Raw genomic sequence first — 26,797 nt, forward strand, 5'->3', positions numbered from 1 at the left:
TGGTCAAAATTCAGAATGATGCAATCACTGATTACTTATTTTTGTCTGTAAGAGATTAACCTTTGTGTGCAAGCCACACTCCGAAGACAATTCTTGTCTTACAAAGAAAAGTTTAGTGAAGAACGAAATTTGGGAGAAAATTCTATGACAGTGAATTGGTGTCAGTCTTTGCTGTGGAGACCCTCCCTCTGGCTTCACCATGCATCAGAAATTTTCTTCTCAAATTTGTCTCATTGCAATGAAACATAAAAGTAAGCCTGGCCCCAAAGGGGCCGTTATTTTGGAAGGCCCGAAACAGAGGTGGGTGGTGGCGTAGAGGTTCAGCACCGTGCGCTTGGGACTCGGATAATAACTGGCTTCTAACCCGGGAGCCATCAGTCCTACCCTGTGGGGCTGGGAATAAGGTTGTTGTAAGAATGAAACAATGTAACTGTGTTGTACGGGATATAACCAGTGCTCAAGAAACGAGAGCTGTCCTTATTAGTATTAGTATTATTATTACTGTCATTCTTTGGGGGACTGTCTGACCAGGGTATTTGATATTTGGGAGTGCCTGGTGGGAAAAGGAGGTCCCTGCTTACCAGTACTAGAGGGCAGCCAAAAGAACTGGGTCTGATTAGACGGAGTGGAAGATACAGAAAGACATTAACTTCCTCTGCAGTTACATGAAGATCTCATAGGGGACTGACTGGACCCTGGGAGGCAGAACCCAGACTAAAGCAGAGGCTGGAGGTTGGGGAGGCAAATGTGGCTCCGCCAAAGGACGCATTGTGGGCAGAGGAGAGCAGATAAGGGAACGGCATGGGCTGCCTCCTGACGGGTCAGTTCTCGATTCTAGGTTCCCCAGGATCCGGTGGAGAGGTCGTGGACAAGATTCCAGGGGTTTTGAGTTTCTAGACGGTGCCTCGGCCCACAGAAGGCAGAGGGGCCAAGTGAGTAAAGAAAGCATCCTGACCAACGCGTATCCTCTCGTCCGCTGGCCCGGTTCTCCTGCTGCAAAACTCTGAGGTTTAACCAGAGGGCTGGGGGTCCCAGCGTGGACTTATCCCGCGGCTGGGAAACTCAGTTGCTATGGAGACGGAAGCGGTTGACCGGAAGAGTCTGAATGGGCTTGGGGGAGGGGAGCCCAATTGGTTCAGGAACTGGGTGTGGCTTCGGTTACTATGGCAGCGGGGACGCTTAGTCCGGGCCCGATCCCAATTTAGAGGCCAAAGCTCTTCTGTCCTTTTCATGGCACCCAAGAAAGAGAAAGTTGGGACCACGAGCACCAATTCTAAGCCATGGGAACCGTCGCTCATCGCCGCACCTTTCAATCAGGTGAGCCCGGAGCCCTGTGAGTCCTCTCTGCCCCCGGCAATGCCCGATCCCGGTCTGACTCCCCGGGCCCCGCCGCCAGGCTCGCCCTGCCTTCCAGACGCCGCAGCTGACCCCTCCGAAAACCCGTCCTTGACACCTCTCCCCCAGGCCTGGTCGTTGAGCTCGCAAAACGACCCAGAGTCCCCTCCGCAGGGAGTGCTTGACAGTGTTGAGCGTTAAGGAAAAAAGAAGGGGGCCACCAGGGGAGTCAGTGCGGTCTCAAACGGTTTCAAAGGGCAGCGGCGGGTGGTGGGGAAGAGGAGCCGTCGCTGTCACTTCAGGGTCCGTATGTGAAGTCGTCCAGATGGCACCCCACAGTTGACCCGGAGTTGTCTTATGAACCATTCACTTCCTCGTGATATCTCCTGGAGAACATAGGTCCTGTCAAGTCACCTGTAGCCTGGTTTATTAAGGTTTTAATAAATGCTGGTGAAAACAGGGACGGTGTGCCTGAGATAACGGTGTTTAATGCAAGTGAGCCTTCTGCAAGCAGGAAACGGTGACTTTCTTATGCATGATGCCATGATATCACAGTTTTGATGTAGGAGATCAGAGTGATCAGGGCTTGGCTGCTAGACTCATGGATGCCACAGAGACACCAGGCAATCTATAGCCCATCCACCACGTGACTGCCTCCCAGAACTGACCAGTCCCCCCACCGCTCCAGTGAGCTGGGCAATCCTCTAGCTCTTGTCACCTGCCGCAGGGAATCCCCTTCAACACTGAATTGTTTGTAAGTCCTGGATAACATTTGGAAGGAGTAAGGCTGGCTTTGGGAATCCCAGCCTGCCAGTCCAACATTTTCTTTCCCAACTGGAAAAAATATTTTTTATTTGGTGTGTGCGTGCACTAGAGAGTTAGTGCCTAAAGACTCATGATGGCTCTTGCGAGAAATGTCTACCTATTTGTCCTTATTTTCCACTATAATTGTTTTATTCTCCACGAACAGTAATTGTGTCTGATACAGTAATTCTACCTGATGAAGGCTTTCATGAAAGCAGTTAAGATAACTGCTGATGCTGACATGACATCATGTAATTGTTAGTTATTTCTCTAACTTCAGGAATGAATGTCAACTCAGTAATTCCCCTTTATAGTCTCAAATTCTCAAAGATGTTTTCCAAAATACTCTGTGAAAGGACTCTACTTTGCTTTTGTAAGTCAGCACTAGCCAAAATAATTTTTCCCCATTTTTCTTTGAGATTGTGTAGGCCAAGTTTGGGCTTGGAGAGAACATTTCTGCTTGAGTTATAAACTGCTGAACAGCGGAGTTTGACGGAGGTGCTGACACCGCATTAGCTTCAGTGTTGCAAATGTGAAGCTATAATTTTCCTAGTTGAATGGAAAACCTAAAGGCACTATTTTTCCTTATGGCTTGAAAACCTGAAATAATATTCAGCTTTCTTGCTCCTGCTCAAACAATATAATTTCAATAAATCTTATATATTAATAGAAAGAATTTGAACTCAAATAAGATGCAGTTTTAACTACAAAGAGTGAACTCTTCAATTTGTTGGGATATGTGGGTTCGTACTGAGGGGGGGATGACGACTGCCCTCCACTTCAGCTCATATTTTTTTTTCTCATCTTGGTTTCACGTCTGACCCGAGAGGAAAATTCCCAGATTAACCAGCAGGCCAGTGCCCAGAGGCATGCCCCAACCACCAAAGCAATAGACTCTGGGTTGGGGTTAAAGAGGACTGTAGATGTGTGAGTTCCTTACCCACAGGGCTTAGCAAAGTGCTTTGCACATAATGGGTGCTCAAAACAATATTATTGCTTCAGTTCCCAAAGTTTCTTTTCATGCAGTTGCTACTCATGTGTAAATTGTGCTCCAGTATGCGTGTGCTACTGAGTGTGTGTGTGTGCGTGTGTTAGGGTGAAAGAAAGGGAGTTTCTACCTCCCAGCCCTCCATAAGCCAGTTTTTAGAATGAACTGATCAAGTAATTTGAATCAATAGTCATTTTGAACTCATGTTCCTATCGAGTTGCACTGGACTTCAAAGAAAATTAGTAAGTTCATAATTTGGGTTTAGTGAATTTACCTTGTGTTACTATTTTGGGCTGTCCTTCCAGACTGGAATAATTGTCCATTTTTTAGTATATTTTTGTTGGTTCTAAAACATTAAGTGATAGCCAGTAACACAAGGCAGTCTGTTACTAAGCTCTAAATGATTGGAGACCAGGGGTCAGGAAGATGGATGGGGGCTGGTAGAGTCAGGAAATGCGTTGTAAAATAACCGCCTTTAGCTGGGTTCTAAAGAATGGGAGGGATTTGAGCAGGTAGAGTGAAGGGGATGATTATTTCAGGTAAGGAGACTAATACATTCCTCAAACAAACCTGGCACTTAAATTGAGAGAAAAAAGTCCAGGTTAGACCGCTTCTCCGTGTACAGTGTGCCTGAACTCTGTCAGTGAGTGGTCGCTGACTCACTTCGCTGTGGATGCACCGTGTGCCAAAGATTTAGCTTATTCATACATGTGAAATGTCACACCTCCAATTAGATGAAAAGAAAGTATTTAGGTACTTTGGCAATAAGATGATCAAAATAGATCTTAGTGTGGGTTTGTATATGACATGAACATTCTGTTTATGATCTCCAGCAGCATTAGGAAGTTAAAGATGCTTAGGTATCATATACGTTAAAACCTCTTAATGCGGCTTGCAAGGTATCCTCTTCTGGCCACAGTGAGAAGAAGAGATGGAGACATTTATGTCTAGGGGTTTTTTATAGTGGTGAAATATACATAAAATAATGTTTACCATTTAAAACATTTTTAAGCAGACTATTCAGTGGCAGTAAGTACATTCCCATTGTGTGTGACCATCACCACCATCGTCTCTAGAACCCATCCACCCCGACGGCAATGGTGCCCGTTAAATAATTCCCCATACCTCCCTCCCCTCACCCCCGGCAGCCGGTGTCGTGAGAATGTGACTGCTCTGGGTACTGCACATAAATGTAGCCACACCGTGTTTGTCGTCCTGTGACTGGCGTGTTTCATTCAGCATGATGTCCTGAAAGTTCAGTCATGTTGTAGCACATATTACAATGTTTTTGTTTTTAAGGCCAAATAATATTTTATCTTATGTATAGACCACAATTTATTTATTCATTTCTCATCCATCGATGGACCCACGGATTACTTCCAACCCTTGGTTTTTGTGTTTTCCCAACGTTACCATGGAGAGCAGAGGGACCGAAGCTTCCTAGTCTGTGCTTTTCTCCAGCGTGACTCACAAGTCATGCTGCTGTTACCATGAGTGTAGAGAAACCTGCCTGAGTCCCTGCCTTTAGTTTTATGAGTATGTATCCAGAAGTGGAACTGCTGGGTCAGATGGTAATTCTTTGTTCAATTTTTTGAGGAACTGCCGTGCCATTTTTCACAGTGGCTATGTATTCCATTTTATATTTTGACCAGCGATGCACAAAGATTCCAATTTCTTCATATCCTTACCAACATTTTTAATATTCTGGGTTTTTTGCACATTATATTATATATAACAGCCACCCTAATGAGTGTGAAGTAGTATTTAATTATGGTTTTGATTTGCATTCTTTAAATTATTAGTGATAAGTATCTTTTGATGTATTTCTTGGCCATTTGTATATCTTCTTTTGCCCTTTTTAGATAAAAAGAAATCTTTGGTTTTTTGTTGAATGTAGAAGTTCTTTATGTATTCTGGAAATTACTTGCCTATCAGAAATATGATTTGAAAATATTTTCTCTTGTTCCATAGGTTACCTTTTTATTCCATTAACAGTCCTTTAATGTATAATTTTTTATTTTGATTAAGTTTAATTTATCTAATTTTTCTTTCATTGCCTGTACATTTGGTGTCATTGCCAAACCCAGTGTCATTAAGGTTTTCTCCTATGTTCTCCTCTAAGAGTTTTATAGTTTTATGCCTTACATTTACGTCTTCGGTCCATTTTGAGTTACTTGTTGTATATGATGTGAGGCAAGGCTTCAACTTTATTTTTTGCATGTGGATATCCACTTTTCCCAGCACTAACTGTTGAAAAGACTCCTTTCTCCATTGCATGGAGAAAAGGTGGGGCAAGGGACATTAAAATTGTTACAAATTTTTCTGCCATATCAAATGTGGCTTTTTCTTGACTGGGCATTTGCTTGGTTGCTTTAGAGTATTGACTGCTTTCAAAGGTCCTATAAAGTTATTTTAGTCAGTCTTTAGTTTTTCTAGTATTTCCATGGGGGACAGAAGGCCTAGAGTTTCCTAGTCTGGCGTCTTGCTGGTGTCACCGTGGTCCAAGAGATTTGGTAATCCACTCGGATTTTCCATTTTTTCCAGGCCTATTGTATGACAGGTAATGCTGGGACAGGGGAGATTAGTAGAAGCTTTGTAACAATTTAAAATTTTTTTCTAGAATTATTCAAACAGCATAGCTATTCTTTTTAAGAGCTTACAGATTGCCCAAGGCCTGTCTCTAAATAACTTATCTAAAGTTATTTATCTAAAAAAATTAGATAAACAATATCACTTGGCTTCAGAATACCTGAGCTACATGTTTGTACTGGACCTTTGTGCTGTGGTCAGAACTTGGGCGTCGTCACGGGCGAGGGGGACCTCGCAAATGTCATCTATGTTAAGTGACAACCATGATGGCAGCACGGAGCATATTCGGAAGACAGACAGAAATCTTTTGTTTTTTTACTCTAAGATATCATTGGCTTTTGTCCTCAGATATCTTCTTCAGAATTTCAGGGTTCCCCAAAGTTTGCTTTGGTTGATTTAGGTATAACACAGGTTGAGTTTGGTTGAGGATTTTGCTAATTTTAAATGTTAAATGCTTTCATATTTTAAGATTATCTGAGGATGGTTATTTCTTTTCATTTGTTTTTAGTAAGGTCTCATCATCATTTGTAGCAAAAAGGCAGCCATGACTTGTGAGACCAACCACTGGCATAACAATTATTCCCTTTCCTTACTGTGATGCACCACAGAAAACATTAAAAAGAAACAGGAAAAAAAGTTTATGACAATCCACACACCCTTTAACTTCACCAGTCTCACGATTCCAATGCACTAATTTCATTTTGTAATGATGATTTCAGGTCCCTGAGGGACTGGACACTCTTTACTTCTTCATTAAGCCTTAAAATCTTCTTTAACATAAATGTTTACATATTCTAAATATTGTAAGTCAAAGTATAATATATGAGGGAAAATCTATTATGTAAGGTCTTTACTGAGACTCATGAAGTCTTCTAATTCTTTATTTTTATTATCAATGTGTTTCCTCTTTTTCAAAAATAATAATAATATTTGCATCAAAGACACGAATCGATGCTGTTTGTAGCAGGGCCTTGACACGACTCGGCGGTGCGGATCCCCAGGGCATCTGGGCCAGCCTGTCCCTTTTATGAAACTGAGGAGCCAAGCATTTCAAGGTCTGGCCCAAAGACATGGAGTGATTTTGGAGAAGATCATAGATTTTCTCACTAATTCCTCCTTCTTCCTTAACAGAACTATGAAGTTATGATATGGCAATGATGCATTTTTTTATAAATCTTGCAGTAAAACAAAATTTTATATACCTGATCTTACATCAAGCCCCAAAACAGTGTTATGAGACAGGTGTTATTAGAGTAGAACAAGTTATTTAAGGAATGTCTATAGAAAAGCTGTTTAATTAGTACTTTTTTAAAAAAATACTTATTTGTTTATTTCTTAGAGAGATAGGAAAGGAGGAAGAAAGAGAGGGAGAGAGACATCGGTTTGAGAGAAACATCGATTGCTTGCCTCTCAAATGCACCCCATCCAAATGCACCCCGTTCAGGACCAACCCACAACCTAGGCATGTGCCCTGACCAGGAATCCAACCAGCGACCCCCCGCCCCTGGACAATGCCCAGCCAACTGAGCCACCCTGGCATGGGCTGGTTAGTACTTAAATTTGAGATTAATGTGTTGTTTAAAACCAGTAAATAAATGTGGGAGTGTGCTTATTTTACCCAAAACTAGACTTTACCCTTGTACCTGTCATCCTCCGGCTCTCGTAGACAGTATTTAGGAACGAGACAGGCTGTAGCCTTTTCTTTTTATATTCAACTTTTTGGCTTCTTTCTGAAATCACTTAAGCAAGACAAATAGAAATATTTGATTTTTCATTGAATTTATTGGGGTGACACTCATTCACAAAGCCATACAGTTTTCAAATATGTTTGAGTGTCCTGGTTAGGAAAAGAAATTTTTCCTATCTCCAAAAATAGCTCAGAAGAGTGACTTCCACTACCGGGAAGTGGGGCTGCACGTTCTGGTCGCGCCTGCCAAAGCTGGGCTCATCGAAGTCTCAGACCACCTCTGCCTTCCAGCTTCCGGTTGTCGGTGGCGCTACGTTTCTCACAGCCACCACGGGAGCTCCACTATGAGTCAGAGGTCACTGTGCATCATTCAGTCGGTCTCGAAGTCCCCTGGAATTTTTCCTTTATTGTTTTCTCACTTCTGTCTCTTCTCTGTTCCCGTGCCTTGCTTGCATTCTAGCCCAGGCCTCCATTTTTTGATCCCTGGAATTTTACATGGGTCCCGTAACCGTACCCACCCACTATAGAATCATCTACTCCTGTGTCTCAGAGCAATGGCCAGCTCATCTCTCTGAAACACTGCTCACACCACGCTCACTCCCAGCTCACAAACTCTCAGGGACCATCTGCAGTCTCAAACTGCAATTATCTGGCTGCTTCACCTTCTGTAGGCTGGCCCTATCCAAGCATCGGATTGAATTGCCACAGGCAGTCCCCTCACTGGGGCACACACACAGGAAGGCGGCCCTGAGCTGCTAGAGAAAGTTCGGTGCTGGGACCTGGCAGAGCTGTCTGCTGACGTCAGATTCAAAACTGAATAATGGGGCACCTGGAGCCCCTTTCTTACCTTCTCTGAGCCTTGTTCTCCCCCGTCAGGTGGAGATGTTACTATCCCCCTCAAAGGCTTGCTGTGAAGATGCAAAGCTCATCACAGCGGATACACAGGATGCTGTGACTGAGGGGAGCTGTGCAGACACCGTTTCACTTGTCAGACGGTTCCTCTGCCAGCCAGGCCAGTGGAAGTTCTTTAAAAGACTTAGTTAGCGGTTTCTCCTTCTTATACTTCAGTGGAGGAATAATATTTTTCTGTTATTAAAAGCAGCCTAGTGACAATGGCTGGGTTGTGCACATTTGAAATAGAGTTTCCTTGGAGTTCTTGAACAAAGCCTATAATTCTTATGAAGGTTTGGAAATTGGATAAGGGTTCAAGATAGGTATTGCTGAAATGTTAATATCCCAAACCTCTTAAATAAATAAAGTTATAAAATATATAGATACTAGGATGATGATAAACTGAGTCTAAGTAGGTCTTTATGGGGAAAATGTTCAACTGAATTGAAGTGCTTGAACCATTATAAATGTAGTTTATCAAAAAGGGAAATACATTTTATTGGACAGAGCCCTTGAACAATTTTTGAGAGGCAGGGAAGGATTTTTCAACTTTTTTGATCTTAAACAGTAAGCTATTTCTCATGTTAATGTGTATTTAAGACTTACTGGAAATACTTATAATACGAGCTGAAGACTGATGTCTGGCAGCGAGCGTATTTCTGAAATTGGGTTGGTTTTTATTACTGTATTTTCTGAAATATGCTTTCATTGATATTTACAAAACAAATTGCCAGTTCACACAAAGGTTGTTTTAATAAAAGCCAATGAAAACAACCGAGTTGCTAGGAAGAATGTTAAGAGGGAAATGGACTTTTCATAACCTCACGTTATAATTTCTCTTTTTGGACAAAAGTGTATTATTTGAATGAGTTTGGAACCGAACGGAATGAGTATGTCAAAATATCTACCTAGATGTTATATGTGATCACTTTTATTGAAAATGAAACATATTAAATATAAGTAAAATGTGAGCGTTGCCAATGTAAGTTTGGCAGCGTCCGAGGAAAATGTTAGGTAAGAATGATGAGTGTTGTGCGTGTTTCGGCTCCAGCTCTAGGAGCCATCGCTGGCTCCCAGCCGCTCAACAGGCAAAGTCCAAGATGTTCCGCTTGGTTCACGGCCCTGCCTCATCTGGCCCTTTTCCGCCCATCCATCTGTATCTCAGTGTACTCCAACTGAATGACCTCCGTGGTATCCCCACACACGCACTGACGGTACCTACGCCATTTCCGGGCCTGAAGCTCTCCCAGCCTCCACCTGACTCCTCATTAAAATCCCCGCCTATAGCTTCCAAAACAGGAGCTCAGGTCACACCATGCTGACCCTCCCTGACTTGTCTCCTTCCTAGACTACTTCAGCGATTGTTCTCTCTGACCCTGTCCTCGTTGGAGCTGTGGTCCAACAATTGCCGTGTGATCTACTATATCTCTACAAATTCCTGGAGGGAAGCAAACATTTAATATTTTTAACTCTCTCCCTCCTGGTCAGAACACCTAATAGTGATAGGAACGTAGTGGCCCGCTGAATTAAATGCATTGACTGTCCTTTCCCCTCCCAGCCTCCTGGCCTGTTTGCTCTCTTGAACTCCAGAATTAGTCCCACCCCACTGGTCCTCAGATCTCAAATTGAAGAAAATCCCAAAGCCTTAGTTTTTGCATCCAGAAAAAAGGCATAGTGGTCACACCTCCTGGACCTGTTTTTAAAAGGTCATTGAGAGGATTTAAGACATCTAACACATAGTATCTCAGGCTTCACACGTCCAAACCCAAGCCCCGAATTCTCACCTTCATACCTGCTCTTCGCCAAGTCTTCACCTTCTCATTGAATGGTGTCGCCAATCACCCAGCAAGTCTCTGGGACCAACAACATTGCATTCGCTGTGTTTCCTCCTTTTCTGCACCCCATTACCACGTTTTAGTTAATCTTGTTGGTTCCATCTAAAGTCTGTGCTTCTTGGCACCATCCCCACTGCTACACCCTAATCCAGGCCACCGCCATCTCTTGCCTAAACTACAAGTAGCTCATGAGCTTCAGAACTGAGTCTTTCTCCCATTCTTGCTGCCTAGTGTCTAGTCACCGTGCAGCAGCCAGAGTGGTTCTTTTAATGCCCACGACTTAGAGTAAACTCCAAATGCTCATCATGGTCTCTGGGCATTTAGAGCTTTTCAGGCCCTGTGTGTGCTGGCCTCTGCCAGCCACTCTGACTTCGTCTCTTACCTCCCAGGGCTCCCCCTTTCACTCAGTCCTTTGTGACCACGCTGGCCTTTTTGCTGATCTTCAGATCTACCAGAAAGCGCATTGCCACCTTTGCCCTGAATTCTCACCTTCATACCTTTGCAGGGCCTAGAACCTTTGTTCTTGCTGTGCCTCCATCCAGAATGACCCTCTGCAAGGTAGTTGCTCCCTCCCTTCCTATATGATCCTGTTCAAATATCTCCTTCCCTGACCATTCTATTTAAACTACACCATCACCCTCCATCCACTTACCATGATTTGGTGCCTGCCCTTCTACTTTGCATTTATCTCATTATTGCCTGTTTCCCTCCACGTGAGGGAAGCTTCGGGAGGGCAGGGATTCGCCTGGCTCTCGGAGCTGTTGCTGGCACCTGGCATATAGAGGGGCTCAGATAACACTGCTGGAGGGAGGACTAGTAGGCACCCAATAAGGAGGAGCTCTTAGTAGTTAGAATCACTAATTAACATTATTATTACATTTTTGAAATGGTATGAAAATCAAATAAAGCATACGAAAGAATGTGGGACACTATTTAGTCTGATATAAAGGTTTATAATAATAATAATTACTTTTATATATCATAAGGTTGTTAAACGTTCTTCAACCTCAGCATAGTCAAAACAGTACTACCCTGTTCATTGAAGCTAGAAATCATCCTCGAAACTTCTCTTCTATTACCAAATTGTCCAGAGATTCCTATTACTTCTTTCTCTAATTTAGTTTTTTTTTTTCACGTCCCATAATTGCTAATGCCAACAGCCTTCTAATTGCACCTTCATCCAGGGCGGGAAGTGGTCGGGGGAGACCGGGATTCGGTGATGACAGCTGTGTTGTGTGGAGCCGGCAGGAGGGGAGGGGAGGAAGGGACTGAGAACTGGAGCGGGAGAGACGGGAGCACTGATGGAGCAAAGTGGTGAAAGAGGGCAAAGGAGAGTGGGTCATCTTTTCTAGCCCAAAAGGGGCGGGATCCGAATCTCTTCCTCAGCCCAAGAAAGAGGAGCAAGCTACTAAGACAGGTGGAGAATGTATCAGGGCGGAAGTGAGAAAGGGGGAGGAAACTAAGCAAAAAGCCTTGCTCTTCTGCGGTGGCAGTGAAGCCACTGTGCAGACAGAGGACTCCCTCCACGGCTATTCAGGTGGCATCTGCCCGTGAGACTTTTCCTCAGACACAGGGAGAGACGCCGGCTGGTCAAATGCCTGCACCTTACATTGTGACTGTTCATACCTCTCTTTCCCCTACTAGACTGTGTGTCTCTTCAGGGCAGACTTCTTCCCAGTACTCGTGTAAATGTAGGAAAGCACAGAGGATAATATAACAAGCTCATTTGTGAACATTTGAAAATTTTTTCATGAAAATTTAACTATTGTTCATTTAAAAAATATATTAACACCGTAAAAAATTGAAGCACTTTTTTTGTCACCCCCATTCTGTGTTCCATTCATTTCCCTCCCTTCCCAGAAGCAAACACTACCGTGAATTTCATACGTGTTCTCTCAGCTCTATGTACTGGGCTGGCCAAAAAATCCACGTGGCTTTTTCTGTAAAATATGAGACACTTTTTTTTTCATTTTTCACCAATAACTTTATTGATTTGGACATTTTGAGAATGCTGGCTATCTCCCACATGGTATAATGTTTATTGTTCTCAATTAATTTCTCAATTTGATCGCTGTCAACTTCAGCTGCTCTACTCGACCATGGAGCATGGTCCAGCGAGAAATCTCTAGCATGAGACTTTGCAAACCACTTTTGACACGTTCATCAGTCACAGGACCTTCTCTGTACATCTTTTTTGGTGCTTCAGTTGTGTTTTTACCTTTGTTGAAACGAGAAAGCATAGTATAGCAAAGATGTTGTGTATTTTCTTCCATCTTCAATATTAAAATGGCTACACAAAAATTCACCAATTTTGATGAGTTTTTTAAAAAATGCACGCTGATATGACAGCTGTCACAATACAGTCTAACAAAATTGTTTCAGATGAAGTTAAAGACAACTAAGAGCTACTGGAGCCATCTTACGGGAAACACCAAATGTAATTTTTGGCCAACCCAACATCCGTTCATCTGTATCCGTGAACAATGCATTGTTCACTGTGTGATTTCTGAAGTTCACACAAAGGTGCCATGGTCACGCCTACCAACTCCACAACCTGTCTGTTTTCAGCCAGACTCAGTGTTTGACGTCTGCCCACGGCGAGGGGTCAGATTTGGTCCATGTCCTTTCATTGCTCTTCTCTCATTCATCTTTGCATTCTCCGTTTCTGGGGTGACACCTACAACATAGGTACCCACGTAGTAAATATTAATTATTAGTGAATAAATTAGGGTAAACAATATAATAATAGAAACGGATACTTTGTACAGTGCTTTGTAGCTTTGAAATACTCTCACCTATAATGTTTTCACTTTTATTTGTGGATTTTCTTCTGGAAGTTGGTGCTGTTTAAGAATAGCAATTATGCCTCATGCCTGTGTATTCTATTTCTGAGGCCATTTCAATGTTTGGAACATAGTAACTCCTCAGTAAACACTGGTTTGAATGAATGAATGACTCTGTGCTGTATTATTTGCTAAGGTCCAGATTCTGAATACTTGAGTGTGTTCCCAAGATTGTGTGGTTGGAGTCAGGACTAATAATGAGGTTTTCTGATGGCTAAGTTCAGGGCTCTTTCCATTGCACCACTGAAAGAGCTATTGCAAGGACTATACTCGGGAATCAATAGGAGAAGGATAATTGTATTGAATTACTGCTCTGATGTAAATAATAAACAGACTCCATGCAGTTGTGTAATTGGAGAAAATTAATAGCCATAACCAGATCTAGGGCTTGAAATTGATCATAACCATGAACTTGGAATATTCTGTCACGTGGCTCTGACACGAGGGCCCCACTGTGAAGGGGACACGTGAGCAGCGAGGGCGTGCAGGACTGCATGAGTGACGGGACGAGCGGGAAGCAGTTTCCCACAAAAGGACCTGCTCTTGCTGAGGTCACTGGTGACCTTCGAATTCCTTTTGACGGCATACGCCACTCCTGTCCTGGCTACAGTGACACCGTCCCTCCTGGCTCTCCTCCATCGAGACTTCTCCCTGCCTCCTGAGAAACCCTCCCCTAAAGCAGAGACAGTTCAGAGGAAGGCTGAGGAAAAGTACAAGCATCCTCAGAAGGATCGCAGGGTCTGCCCCAGCCACCCACCTGCACTCTGATCTGCCCTCCTGCTGGGGTTGGTTGCTGTGGATCTGTACTTTTCACCCTTCACTTGTAGATCCGAGGGCCTTATCCCAACTTCCTCTCTCAGAGGCAGGCCTCACCACCTCTTGCCTCCTTGGAACAACCCTGGGTGCTGAGCATCTGGAAGAGTCGGGATGGCTGCTGGGAACCGGCTCTGAAAACATCCCATCCTGACTCCCTGAAGGGCCAGCCACAGCAACTGGCACTGAGTAGCCTGCACAGGGAAAAGTTCTTTGTTTTATCGCTGACACTACCGCAGATGCCCCCGTTTTTCTCCCCTTCACCTGCCTTCACCACACTGTTGTCTGTGTCCGCGGGCTGTGCATGCACTTCTCTGGCTAATCTCCTCACCTTCTTTTAATTTGAAGCAAGCTTGTTTCCTTTCAGACACCCTTACTCATTTCTGTGTAGTCTTTACCATTTGTTACCAAATAGACCTTTAATCGCAGTAATTTAATAAATGCTTGTTGAGTTGAAGTGCACCTTTATTTTGTTGAACTGAAGCAAGGTACAGGTTTCCCTTCACACTGCTGGCTGTGAGCACTCCCAAAGTTTTTCTGAGGCACCACAGCGGGTGTCTGGATAGGACCCCCCCACTCCCGACTAGCATGATCCGAACTCGGGGCTCTAGGTGAGCTGACACTGCCCGGTCATCCTTGGATACCCACCCGTTCCCACGTCCTAATTTGGAGACCATAGTTTTAGACCTAAAACTCAGACGAGGCTGTCAGACAAAGACGTCCGTCCTGCGTCCAGGTAGTAGAGACAGTGTGAGGGATGTAATAGGGGTTACCGAGATATTGACATTTCTTGGACATGTTATTGCATTTTGCAGGAAACAGGAGAGAGTACTTGTGATCAGGACAGTTGTGTATACTTGTGGCTGTCAGAAGAACCCTTGCATATTCTGCACTCAGTCATCACGGATGCAAAAATGAAACTCTACCGGTCACTTTGTAGCAAACACACAGTCAATGAGGATACTTGCGTTAATTGCAAGAAAATGAACTGTCCATGAGACATAATTAACCAAGCAACAGCTATGAGGATGGACGGCTCATTAGAAAGACTATCGGTTGACTATTTTGTTTCTCTGGGTAGGTCTAGTGCCAGGCTGTACAAATTCATGGACCACACCACAATACTTAGTGGGTAAATGACGTTTAAATGAGAGAAAGGAAGGTAGAAAAAAGGTCTACAGTAGAGTAACTGGTGAGATAATGTGGAGTCTTGAAAATAGATCTTAATTGCAGTGTTGAAGATAGTAACTCAGCACTGGAAGGGACTGGAGGAAGGACCAAGAGGGTCTCGTGTTTGGAAAGGAGTTGATGAAAGGTTGTAGCCTTTAATATCTGATGATGAAAAGAGATCTTTCTTTCGGGTGCGTCCCTGATTCCAATTTTACGTTTGTGGAGCAATTAGCAGGACTCCGCTTGGCTTTGCTGGGTCTCCTCTGTTCGAAGAATGCCTCTGATATGTAATATTTGTTTGAAAACCCAAAGAAGCTTGTTTCCTTTTGAGGTTTGCCTGACTTTTTATGTTCTGAAGTTCATTTTGGACCTCAGATTTTGCTCCAAGCCATAAAACTGGTTGGATTGTACTAACATAATGGAGCCCGTAATTTTAGCCAACTCTTGGGGGTGGGGAGATAGTTAAGGTGTGTCGTGGTTTCTGTGGTTTCTCTGTGGAGTAGAATTCCCTACAAAGCTTTTCCATGTGGTGTTTTAATAGCTGTCTTAAAACTCTCTGATGCATGGAGCAAAACTGAATTAGGCTCATGTGCTGGGTTGGCGGGACGGGCCAAGGACTCTGAAAAACGAAAAAGGAAAATGCACAGCCTAAGCTCAGAGGTTAACCTGTCCAAAGAAGATCCTCGGGACATACCCAAATTCAAAACTAAAGAAGCAATCACCGCTTTTGACCCATTTTGCAGAACATTCTAAGGAAAATTAGGATATTTTTGCATACATTAATACTTTACCTTTGTATGGAGCTTTCATTTTTTTAACTTCAACTTTTTATTTTTAATTCTATTGTATTGATTATGCTGTTGCAGTTGTCCCAGGTTTTTCCCCTGTGCCCCCCCCCACCCGCCATGCTCCACTCCCTCGGGCAATCCCCCCACCGTTGTTCGTGCCCAGGGGTCACGTGTCTAAGTTCGTTGGCTCCTGCATTTCCTGTGCTGTACTGCACATCCCACGGCTATTCTGTGACCACCTACTTATACTTCTTAATCCCCTCACCTCTTCACCCTTTCCCCTGCGCTCCCCCCGTCTGGCAACCATCAAAACACTCTCCTTATCCATAACTCTGTCTCTGTTCTTGTTTTCTTCGTTTGTCTTTCACATTCATATGTTGATAGATATGTGTTTATTGCCATTTTGTTGTTCATAGTTTTGATCTTCTTTTTCTTAATTATGTCCCTTTAACGTTTCATTAATAATGGTTTGGTGATGATGAATTCCTTTAGTTTTTCCTGGTCTGGGAAGCTCATTTCTGACTGGACCTTTTTTATGCTGCTGAGGTCCTCACTAAGTTCCTTGAGCATCCTTATAACCAGTGTTTTGAACTCTGCGTATGATAGATTGTTTATCTCCCTTTTGTTTGGTTCTTTTTCTGGAGTTTTGATCTGTTCTTGGGCCGAGTCATTTGTCTCCTCCTTTTGGCAGCCTCCCTGTGTTTGTTTCTATGCATTAGGTAGAGCTGCTGTGACTCCCCATCTTGGTAGTGTGGCCTATGCAGTAGGTGTCCTGTAGGGTCCAGTGGCACAGTCTCTCCTATCACCCAAGCTGGGTACTTGAGGTGTACTCTTCATGTGGACTGAGTACACCCTCCTCTTGTAGTTGAGCCTTGATTGCTGTTGGCAGGTCAATGGGAGGGATTTACCCCGGCCAGTCAGCTGCAAGGACTGGCTGTGACCACTGACCACCAACTTCTGCCCTGTGTGGAGGATCAGCTGTGCAGGGGAAGGGTGGTGGTGCTCCTGTGTGGTCTGTAGCTGCCCACTGGGTGTGCAAGCCCTGAGGTTTCCTGGGTGGTGCAGGCCAAGGTCAGCCCCCACCTGTGTTCTGCTGGGGGCTGCCCTGCATGAGATATAAAGCAGCCTGGGATGGCTGCAACTTGTGCTGGTCTTGGAGATTCCCAGAAGAAGCCAGGATGTGGACCTAGGCTGGCTGCTGCTAGTGCTGGGCCTGAGGCCACTTAGCAAAAGGCACAGGAGATGAAGGCTCGCCGAGGCTGGCTGTTGCTTATTTGATAGGATTTAGGAAGTTGTGAAGCATGAGCCAGTGATGGTTGTTCTGTATGTTAGTTGTAATTTTGATGTGGTTTTGTGAGGGGGTGAGTCGTGTTTACCTGTGCTGCCATCTTTGACTAGAAGTCTCTGTATGGGGCTTTCAATTTATTAAATGAATCTAAATATATTTGTTCATTAGAGCTCTGCAAACACCCCTGGAAGGTTGTATTATTACATCCACTTTTATAAACAAGAAAACTAAGTCACAACAATAGCTCCAAGTTTAATTGGGTAAGAAACTACAGAGGCAGAAACTTCAGAGTTCTTCATCTTTACACCCGAACTCCAATAATTTTACTTAGTGATCACATTTCATATTTATGAAGACAAGGAAAGCCAGCCGGGGAGTATGCACACGCACAGTAAAGATGCTTCGAGGCTGCTGCGTCCTCACCGGCGGCTGTGCACCCAGAGCTGTCTGCGCACCCAAGCGCATACTCTGTCTTCAATCCGATGCTCGCCGATTCCGGGACGTGGTTCCTTCCCAAGTCCTGAGTGCCGCTGACAAGATGCCACATGCCTAGCTTGCACTCCTGAACTAAGCATGTGTAAAAATTCCCTTTATTGTGTAGTTTGGGCTGCTAAGGTCAAGAAACATATATCAAATGCTATGATACGCCGGGCACACGGGAAAGCCGGGACTTGTCCAGGTGGCATGGTTCTGGGGAGGCCTGTCCACTGGCCCGGCCACTGCCCAACAGAGTGTCCCTTTGAGTTAGGTAGCTTGGAGGGAAAAATACTTTTAAAAGTTTTTACTCCTTCACTTTACTAACACTTTGGTGTGTGTGTATTTATCCAGTTACCAAAATCAACTGCTAAGGCTCTGGGCTTAATAGGAGGGGATAATGGTAAACTTTATTCGTCCCAGGAGAAGGGGATGGTGGATTCTGGGAAGTCCTGGGGGGGCGTCCTGGGGGGCACAGCAAGCAGCAGGCTAAGGGGAGGGGGCCACTAGAGGGTCTCTGTCAGAGGTGGACTTCAATCACTTTGCCTTTGTTTTTAAGAACTAGCCCCCCCCCCCAACATCTGTATTTTAGATCTGGATCTATAAAATCAGCCAGATCGATACACACAGCCCAAACAACAGGTACCTGATCCACGTCCTTTATTCTGAAGCCGAACAAACAGCTCCCCATTTCTAGTGGGAGTCGGTCCGGTGCCCAGTCCTCCGTGTGGCAGCCTCAAAGCCCGTGTCCCCCAGTCAGCCCTGCACTTCTCCTCCAGCTCTAATAGACGTCCCTTCACAGCATCGTAGGCGGATGTCTGTGACTGACCTGTACCAGGTGCAAAACTACCTCAACGTCCCTCCGGCCACACTCCACGTCCTCCACCCCCCGCCCTCCCAGCAGAGCTCTGCACGTTAGGTGCCTGCAGAACCCTAAACATCCTGTGTGCGCGATCTCTGCCCTCTCTCCCAAACACCTGAAATGCTTTAGAAATATATCCGTTAACAAGCATATCATTATCAGAGAGAAAATTATTTTACAAAGTGACTGTCATTCAAAGTAATATTTGCTTTTTCATCATGCAACTGTTGATATTCTATTTGAAGTTTTTCTTGATTCACCCATAAAAGCTTTCCACACCCGACCCAGCTGTATGAAACCACCCTGTTTGGACTAACAAGAGCGGAGCCCCCCTCCCCCAATGATATCCATGATAATGGCTATGATTATTGCTAGCTGTTGTGCTCAGAAAAGCTTTCTTACTCGTTTTGCATAACAGTCACAAGAGCTAGGTACTGTCATTATCCTGGTTTGTGCACAAAGAACAGAGAAGTTAAGTAACTTGCCCCAGGACACACAGCTGGTGCACTAAGAATCAAATCCAGGCAGTCTATCTCCTCAGCCCAGACCCAATCACTATGCCTTAGCAACTTGTGCTTTTCCAAAGGGCCACCGGATCCTGAGGGAGCCTTGTCACCTGTGGCCCCAGCGCTCACACTCTGTGTGGGGAAGGAGAGCCTTGCAGTGAGGGGCCCTGCCCCTCCCACAGCGGCCTCTCTTCCACCTTGTCACCTGCTTCTCACAGAGCCTGTTTTGGAGGGTAGTGCCTCAGGCTGGGTCACACCGGAGACATCAGCAGCAGACAATTGACACTGCGCACTGCTGCACATGGTCTGTGGGGGTGGGGCACTACAGGTGGAGAGCATCTGCTTTGTCCTCGGTGTCTTCTCAGAGACAGCCCTGGCTCTCTTAGACACACAGGCCTTCCCGGACGGGGGCTGCAACGTGTGGGTAAATGTTTAACAGCCTGTTCTCCCTAGGGGAAAGCTCTGATTGGGGAGTTTAAATACTCCCACCCTGGCAAGTTCAGCCCCTGGGCCTGTCCTAGACCCTGGACCTCAACCACTGATTTTTGGTGTGGCTTCACTCTGTCTCCTTTCCCACACTGCCCTGATATTCTTCCACCATAAAATCAAGCTCATAAGAATTTCAAAAGCACCTTGAAAGAGAAAGGAATCAAGAATCAGCAGACCATGGGTGGAAGGGAAGAGGGAAGAGGACACCGAGGTCTGTCTTGATGGGGGAAGTGAAAAAGAGGAAGAAGGAAAGAGATGAGAGGCATGGCTTTCGAGGCGATGCACATGTGTCTGTGTGCCCTTGGCTCTTCCACTGTGATCTGCTGCCTTCCCCCAGCGTCTGGTTACTTGCCTGTGTCACTCCCAGAAAACCTAGGAGCGGCAAGGGGGCGGGGCCTAACTCCCCAGGGCCGTGTTACTGACGCCAGGTGTGAGCACCGCAGATCAGATACAGTCTGTTTTCCTCCTGAAGCACTTCGGGGGCTGTGGCCTGCATCCCCTGCACGGTTTGCTGACGTGCTACATTCTAGCACTTCACTGTTCCCAGGATCAGAACCCTCAAGCTTCCACTCTGTTGCTTTCAGATATCAATCAGGAGATATTTAGTAGAGAGCCCTGCTGGGCACCACAAGGGGCCAAAGCATATAAGACATAATTTCTAACCTAAAGAGCTTACACTTAGTTCAGAGAATGGGACGGCCATGGGAACCAGGTCCTACCTGTTTAGCATTTACCGCAAAACGATGAGAATATGCCGGGCTGCCGCAGTCCTCCCTCACCCGCACTTCTGTTGTCTGTGGTTTCTGTTATCCATGGGCGTCTGTGGTCCAAAAACAGGAAATGGAAAATTCCAGAAATAAACAATTCCTAAGTTTTAAAATGCACACCATTCTGAGTGGCGCGGCGAAACCCCGTGTGGCCCCACGCTGCCCTGCCTGGGACTGAGTCCTCCCTTGGCCAGTGCGTCCATCCGTGCTGGGCACACCACCTGCCCCTGAGCCGACGGAGGGGGAGCTTCTGGGTTCAGACTGACGGTCCCGGGACCCCAGTGCTTGTGTTCAGTCACCCTCGTTTTATTTAATAACAGCCCCAAAGCTGTTCCCATAACCTCTGTTATAGTGTAGTATTACACTGTTCCGTTTTGTTGTTGTCATTGGTAATGTCTCACTGTGCCTGATTTACACATTAAACCTCACCATAGGCGTGTGTGCACGGGGGGAAATGTAGTGCATACAGGGTGCGATACTGTGCAGTTTCAGACCCCCAGGGGTCTTGGATACATCTCCCCGGGGGTAAGCAGGGTCTAAGGTATAGTCTTTACAATGAATTGTGATGAGTCTATAATTAGAGGAGAATCTATAATAAGAACTTGTTTAGTAAAGACAATACAAGGAATTAAATAATGGCATTATCCTGGTCATTTGTATTGGCCTCGTTGATTACATAACAACGTGTGCTCATTATTAAACCTCTATTTCCAATTTATTTTAAGTTAGAATTCCTTTTTAACAAATACAATGATAACAGCAGCCAGTTCTGTGTAATAAAAACACTTCTTCTGCTGGCCGGCAGCCCACGCTGACACCCCTTTTCCGATGGAGCTCCAAGACTCCTCGTGAAGGAAGAGCCGCGCATGAGCAAGATGCTCGCAGATCCCTGTCTGCCCAGCCGCAGAGCTGCTCCACACAAAGCCCGTCCTTGCAGCGGAGCGTCGGCGGAAAGGGCAGGCTCACCTGTCTGCGCAGCGTCAGATGACGCTTAACGAGACAGGACTTCCTCGATGCATTGATTTTACCCGGGTCTTTAATGCGTCTTCTTTCTCCAAAGAGAGGTGCTGACCACTGTGGGTCCGCTCATCAGGCCGGGGTCAGTCCCCAGCAGAGGACTGCGGGGCTCTGGTCTCCGGCCCCCCGGGGCCGAGGCGGAGGGCCGAGCGCCTGCCCTGCCACTGCCTTCCCGGCGAGTGCTGGTGCTCAGGGAAGGAAGCAGTCTCAGCCCGTCACCCAGAGCTACTTGTCGGTTGTTTTCAACAAGGTTTCTGTAATTATGTTAGAAAATAGGAATGCCGAAATGAAATCTGGAGAATTTGCAATCTATGAAAAATAGTGATAAACCCGGCCTGCGTCTGTCTCTGGGACGGGCTCCCGCGAGACAGCCAGGTTCTCTGCGTGGACGCGGATACTTTTCTGCCTTCGGAGACCAGTGTGTGAGTGTTTGGCTTCAGACGCCCTCCTGTCAGGCTTCAAATTAGGTGAGACTGGTAAAGCAAATAAAAGGTAATGGATTGTGTCCATACATGACTTCATTCCGTCCTTTGAACGACTTTATCAATAAGGACCGGAGGGCAAGGCGCGGCGGGAACCGCGCACAGCAGATGCCGGCGGGCCCCGGGGGCCCGACTCGGCCTCCCCAGGCGTCGGAGGTGCGCAGACTGAAACCCTCTTCCTGCGCCCTCGGGCACGCCAGGGCCGTTTTCCTCCAGTGATTAATGTTTTCTTTCTCTGGGCTTATGCTACTAATTACGCCCAAACTTTCTGAGCTGTCTTCAACAAATTCGCCCACAGGCAGGAGCCCGGCAGGGCTCAGGCTGTGATGAATCCCGCTGTCCACACCCTGCCGTCGTTCCTCCTCCGTGGTCCACCTTCGTTTTCCCCAAACTAGGTTTCTCTTGCTGCCCGGTGAACTCAAATTTTAGGACTTAAGCTGTGTGTCCGCGGGATGTGAGTGGATGGGGTATTTTTAATAGTCTTTTGCCAAAATCTACTTTGTGTTTGATTTTTTTCCCCAAAGATTTTTCTATTCCTGAAACTGCTGCCAGTTAGTAGAGATTTGGACTCGACGTGTATCCTAAACTACGAAGCAAAAGCGTCAGAAATTACATTTGCAGAGCGCCGTTTCATTAGACCCAGGGAACTGTGTGCCCGCGCTCCCCGAGGCGAGCAGCGTGCGTTTCCTGGCGTCGCGCTGCCCCCTAGTGCCGGACGCCGGCGAGTGCGTCCTTCTCCGCCGAGGGTGTTTGCACGGTTCTGTCCGGTCAGTCCATTCTGGCCACGTGGTGAGACGCTAGTTCAGCACTCCAACGGAGCAGCCCTCCAGGGGTCAAATAAATCCGGTTTCTGCGGCAGGAGTGTGAGGGACTAGAGAGCGCAGATGGGAAACTGAGCCTCAGCGGAACGGACGTCCTCATCTCCCTCCAATGGACAGATGGAGTCTAGCTACCCAGCAGGGCTCAGCGAGAGCTCAGAACCTGAACGCATCTCGACCTGCTCTAGCCCAGGTCTAGGGGGAGTGCCTCACGGCGACCACGTGTCGGAGGACCAGGTCTGGTATTAACAAGTGTTCTAGGGCAAAGTAACAAGACGCCTGGGCTTTGAGAGAAGGAACCTTGGGAAATTCCCTTAACCTCTCTTGAGTCTTTGTAAAACTATCATTTATGAAAAAGCAATCTTACGGTGTTTAAGGATTTAATACATAATCTGTTTTTGAAGGCTTTATACACTTCAGTATGTGATATAAATCTTCATCTATTACGTTTACTGTGGCTAAAGTAGGTATTAGATGCAATTTAAGGATTACAGAAAGGCATTCTGACCCCAAAGGCTTGCTCTCAAAATTGTTCTGAAATGATCACAAAATTGCAAGCCAGTATGTGGTCTCCATGCGGTTTTTGCCAAAATGACTTTTAACAAGATTTTTAACTTTGTAGGGTCTCTGTTTTTCCATCTATAAAGTATTAATGCGCCTATTTAAAGAGATTACTTAGGGATTTAATGAGATAACATATGCCTGGCACATGGCATTTTTCAATAATTGTTAGTTCCTTCCTCCTCTCTTCCTTTTCTTTCCGGTCTGAAATAGTCAACACCTGCCCTCGACACCAGATACTGATGGGTAGATGCTGGACTACAATGCCCTTTTTCTGAATTGTCTTCAAAAGAGCAGAGAGGCAGCCCTTTCCGGCCACCATTAACTTTCACATATTGGCAAGACAATTGCAGTAGGGAGTGGGGTTAGAGAAGTGGCCGTTAAAATCTTCAGTGTCGGGAAGTGTGGCTGACGGGGACATCGAGGTATGGCCCGTTCAGAAAGCATGTGCACTTCACGGTGAGAATGAACGAGGTTTCCTCCTTCAGTGAGGACCACGGTTGCACCTGTGCCTGCGGGCAGACAAGAGAAAAGCTTCCAATGCAGAAAAGGTCACTGTGGTCATGGACTGGTTTTCTGAAGCATACCTTATAAATCTCACTCATGCTTCTCAGAATCACAATATTTAAAAAGCAGATGCTCAGTCTTCCTAGGGTGACTTTGCCAACAACAACAACAACAGTAAAAAAAACAACAGGTTTCAAACTCACCGTAACAGAGGAAAAAAACCACACCCACATGCAAGGGCAACCTCGAGTTTGCTCTTGGTTGGTCAAGTATGCATTTTTGTGCGTTTACATGCAGTTTTTATTCTGGTGATAGCATTGAAAATCGGTGGGTTTTGTTAGTTGTTGGGGAGTTCCGTGGAGAGAAGTCAGAGATGTTTGGTGATAATGACTACGTCATGGTAAGGAAGCACTGGCGCTAAGATCTTGTACAGGAGTCTACACCCCAGTTCTGCCATTACCCTGATAATGAAGTGGGCAGAAGCCAGAGGGAACCACATAAAATTATGTGTTTCATTGAATTTGGGCAGAATCTTGCCAAATCATCTTAGACATTGTTTTGGAATCCACCAAGAGAGTGTTATACTCTTTGGGAATCAAATCTACAAAGTGAAGCTAGAGGGAAGCTGATACCGCCCCGTTCAATCCCTTTATTTTACAAATGGGGAAACTGAGGCCTAGAGAGCTCCCGTGGCTGCCATGCCCTCCCTCACCTTTCTGCCTCTCCTTTGTAATGCCTGTATCGTGTTTGCGGTCCATCTCCCCACAGACTGTGGGAGTTCAACAGCACTAGACCTGGCTTGCAGGTTGCATCTGTAGCAGGTAATCCAGTAAATTCCATTCTTAGTCTCCTCCACAGAGTCGATCCTTCCTGGCAGAAATTATAATTATAATAGAGGGAAAGGGATTACTGAATAGGAATATTGTCCTTAGTAACATTTCTTTTAGTTATTTGATACAAAATCTCATGTCCCAATTTCATATTTTAGCCTATTTCTCGAGAGTGGAAAGAACTCGTTTGTGAATTAACAGTGAGATTCTTTTGTTGCATTGGGAGGAAAAGATGCATTCTGGTAGTTCTGTGCTTTACAAAAACTTTGAGGGTTGTATTTTTTACTTACTATAAAATCCCATTTAGCAACCAATCAGCATTACCCAACAATATTTAACAAATATTTCTTGAGTTCCTACTATGTTCCTAGCACTATTTAGATTCTTAGGGTGTATCAGGGAACAAAACAAAGATTTCTGCTTTTGTGATTATATCTTAATGTATATTTTGCAACATATGAATGAATATTTCTTGAGCTCCTACTATGTTCCTAGCACTATTTAGACTCTTAGGGTGTATCAGGGAACAAAACAAAGATTTCTGCTTTTGTGATTATATCTTAATGTATATTTTGCAACATATGAATGAACTATTGATTTTCTACACCAAATTATTCTTGGACAGCATTCTAGGGAAAGGGTGTCATTTTTAAAAAATTGCCTTCCTTGTAAATGTAAGGCCTACTTTCTCAAGAAAATAGCTTTTTGGTCAAGCTGCATGATATTTGGCACAACACTGCCGCCTAGTGGCCACGTGAATCAGGAACCCGCAAAAGGTCAACTGTTGTTTTTCAGGCAAGGTTTACCGGGAAAAATTATCCTGGTTTTCAGTAGGAGCCTGTGACACACAGTGACCTAGCCAGGAGTATTAGGAGTGTAATTCCTTATGGTTTTGTAACAGAACGACTGGAAGGGCTCCATCGCTTTTGTTGTTGGAAACCAGGTTGAGGACGACCTTCTCATTCGAGCCCTCACCCTCGCAGTCCAGGTGCCGCAGCGGAAGCTCTTCAGCCTGGTATCGTGGAAAGACGTTCTCTGCCAGGTACCTGTCTCTCCCACTCCCAAGCCCCTTGAAGGTTTTTTTCTTAAAATAATAAGATAAAATAACATATGAAACTATCCTATTCTTGGGGTACTTGGTAAATTTTGGTGGATTCTTTTAAACACTTACCTAGACTAATTTGAATTGTTTAATCTGAAAGAATCATATTTTGTCCTCGAATATTGCTCATTCAACATTCATTCACTCAACCAAAATTTCTGAAGCCATGCCAGGCTCCATGGGGAATTATTTCATGAGAGATTCAACAAAATAAAAGACAAAACTATTGGATGTTCCAGGGAAGCCTGACTAGAAAGAGGAAGTAAGTCTACAGAGAACCGTAGCGGTCAAAGGTCAGAGGTCAGAGGCAGAGAGGCCAGTGACCCAGCTGAGTCCTGTCAGGCGGCACCTGCTCATGCGGTGCTGAGAGCTGACCACAGTGACTCTAAACATTTCACCGTGTCGATGCACAGCGCTTCCTTGCTGGGTTCCCGAGCCCGTCGGGTCACCTAGGTATTTGAAAGTTACACATACCTAAGTATTCTTGATGTACGCCTTTCTTTCTCCTTAGAGATCAGTTTACTTTTCTTACAGATTGATGAAGCAAGCGCACTCTTTGCAACCACCACTAAAAAGGGAAAGAACGTCGTGGGCGGTAGTGCTCCCTTGTATCACGAGGTAAGTGAACGTCTTTATTGAAGAAATTTTTGTTTTAGAAAATGTAATTCGTTCTTTAAGAGCCAATTCCCATTTCTCATTGGAGCTGTTTGTTCCTGATGATGGGCCCTTAAAAAATCTGCCTCCCCCCTTCCATTAAGTTCCCCTTTAGGAGTAAAATCGCCCCGGATTGTCTCTACCATCACGGCATCCAAGGGAAGAGCATAAATCAGCAGTTTTTGTATGTAAGACTGTTTGGTCATGCTTTTTCATGGTAGTTATTGACTATGTGATAGTATTAAAGGGGGTCATATTACTAGTGTATTAAAAAGTATTACTTTCACCAGAGAAACAGTGTAAAGATGCCCCCTAAGTGTTTCCTGGACAAGACAGAGCTGCAGCTGAAATAATTTTCTGTCTGTTTGTGGATGTTGTGCACATTTCACAAGCTGCTTCCGTCAGTGGGAGGTGACAGTGACCTTCAGGTGAACGGTCCCTCCCACTTCTCGCAGGTGCGTAGCGCCACAGTCCGGGGTCTGGGCCATGGGTCTGTGCAGGGGACTGGGAGCTCCGTGCTCGTACGAGAGGACTTCCTCTCACCGCGACTTGTTAAAGGGACCTAACTGACAGCTTACAAGAAACTATAAAAAAAACCCAGGGATTAATTAGAGTATCACTTAAAATTTGTCAGGCACTGTTTTATGGCTGTGCAGACCAAAAACATAAGGATTTTCAGACCCTTAAAAGACAAACT

General features: G+C 45.2%; 1 protein-coding gene across 1 annotated transcript in view; it reads left to right on the top strand.

The window, feature by feature from the left end:
* Positions 1-1,205: 1,205 nt before the first annotated feature.
* SPAG17 (sperm associated antigen 17) overlaps positions 1,206-26,797 on the top strand; it is a 178,945-nt gene continuing 153,353 nt past the window's right edge. Inside the window, exons 1-3 of the mRNA XM_045816754.1 lie at positions 1,206-1,317; positions 25,246-25,386; positions 25,981-26,064. Of these exons, the coding sequence (XP_045672710.1) occupies positions 1,231-1,317; positions 25,246-25,386; positions 25,981-26,064 (312 nt within the window). The 5' untranslated portion in view covers positions 1,206-1,230. The remainder of the gene's footprint in view (positions 1,318-25,245; positions 25,387-25,980; positions 26,065-26,797) is intronic.

The sequence above is a fragment of the Phyllostomus hastatus genome, unplaced genomic scaffold, assembly GCF_019186645.2.
Source record: "Phyllostomus hastatus isolate PE091 unplaced genomic scaffold, TTU_PhHast_1.1 phas_scaffold_216, whole genome shotgun sequence".
Taxonomy (NCBI): domain Eukaryota; kingdom Metazoa; phylum Chordata; class Mammalia; order Chiroptera; family Phyllostomidae; genus Phyllostomus; species Phyllostomus hastatus.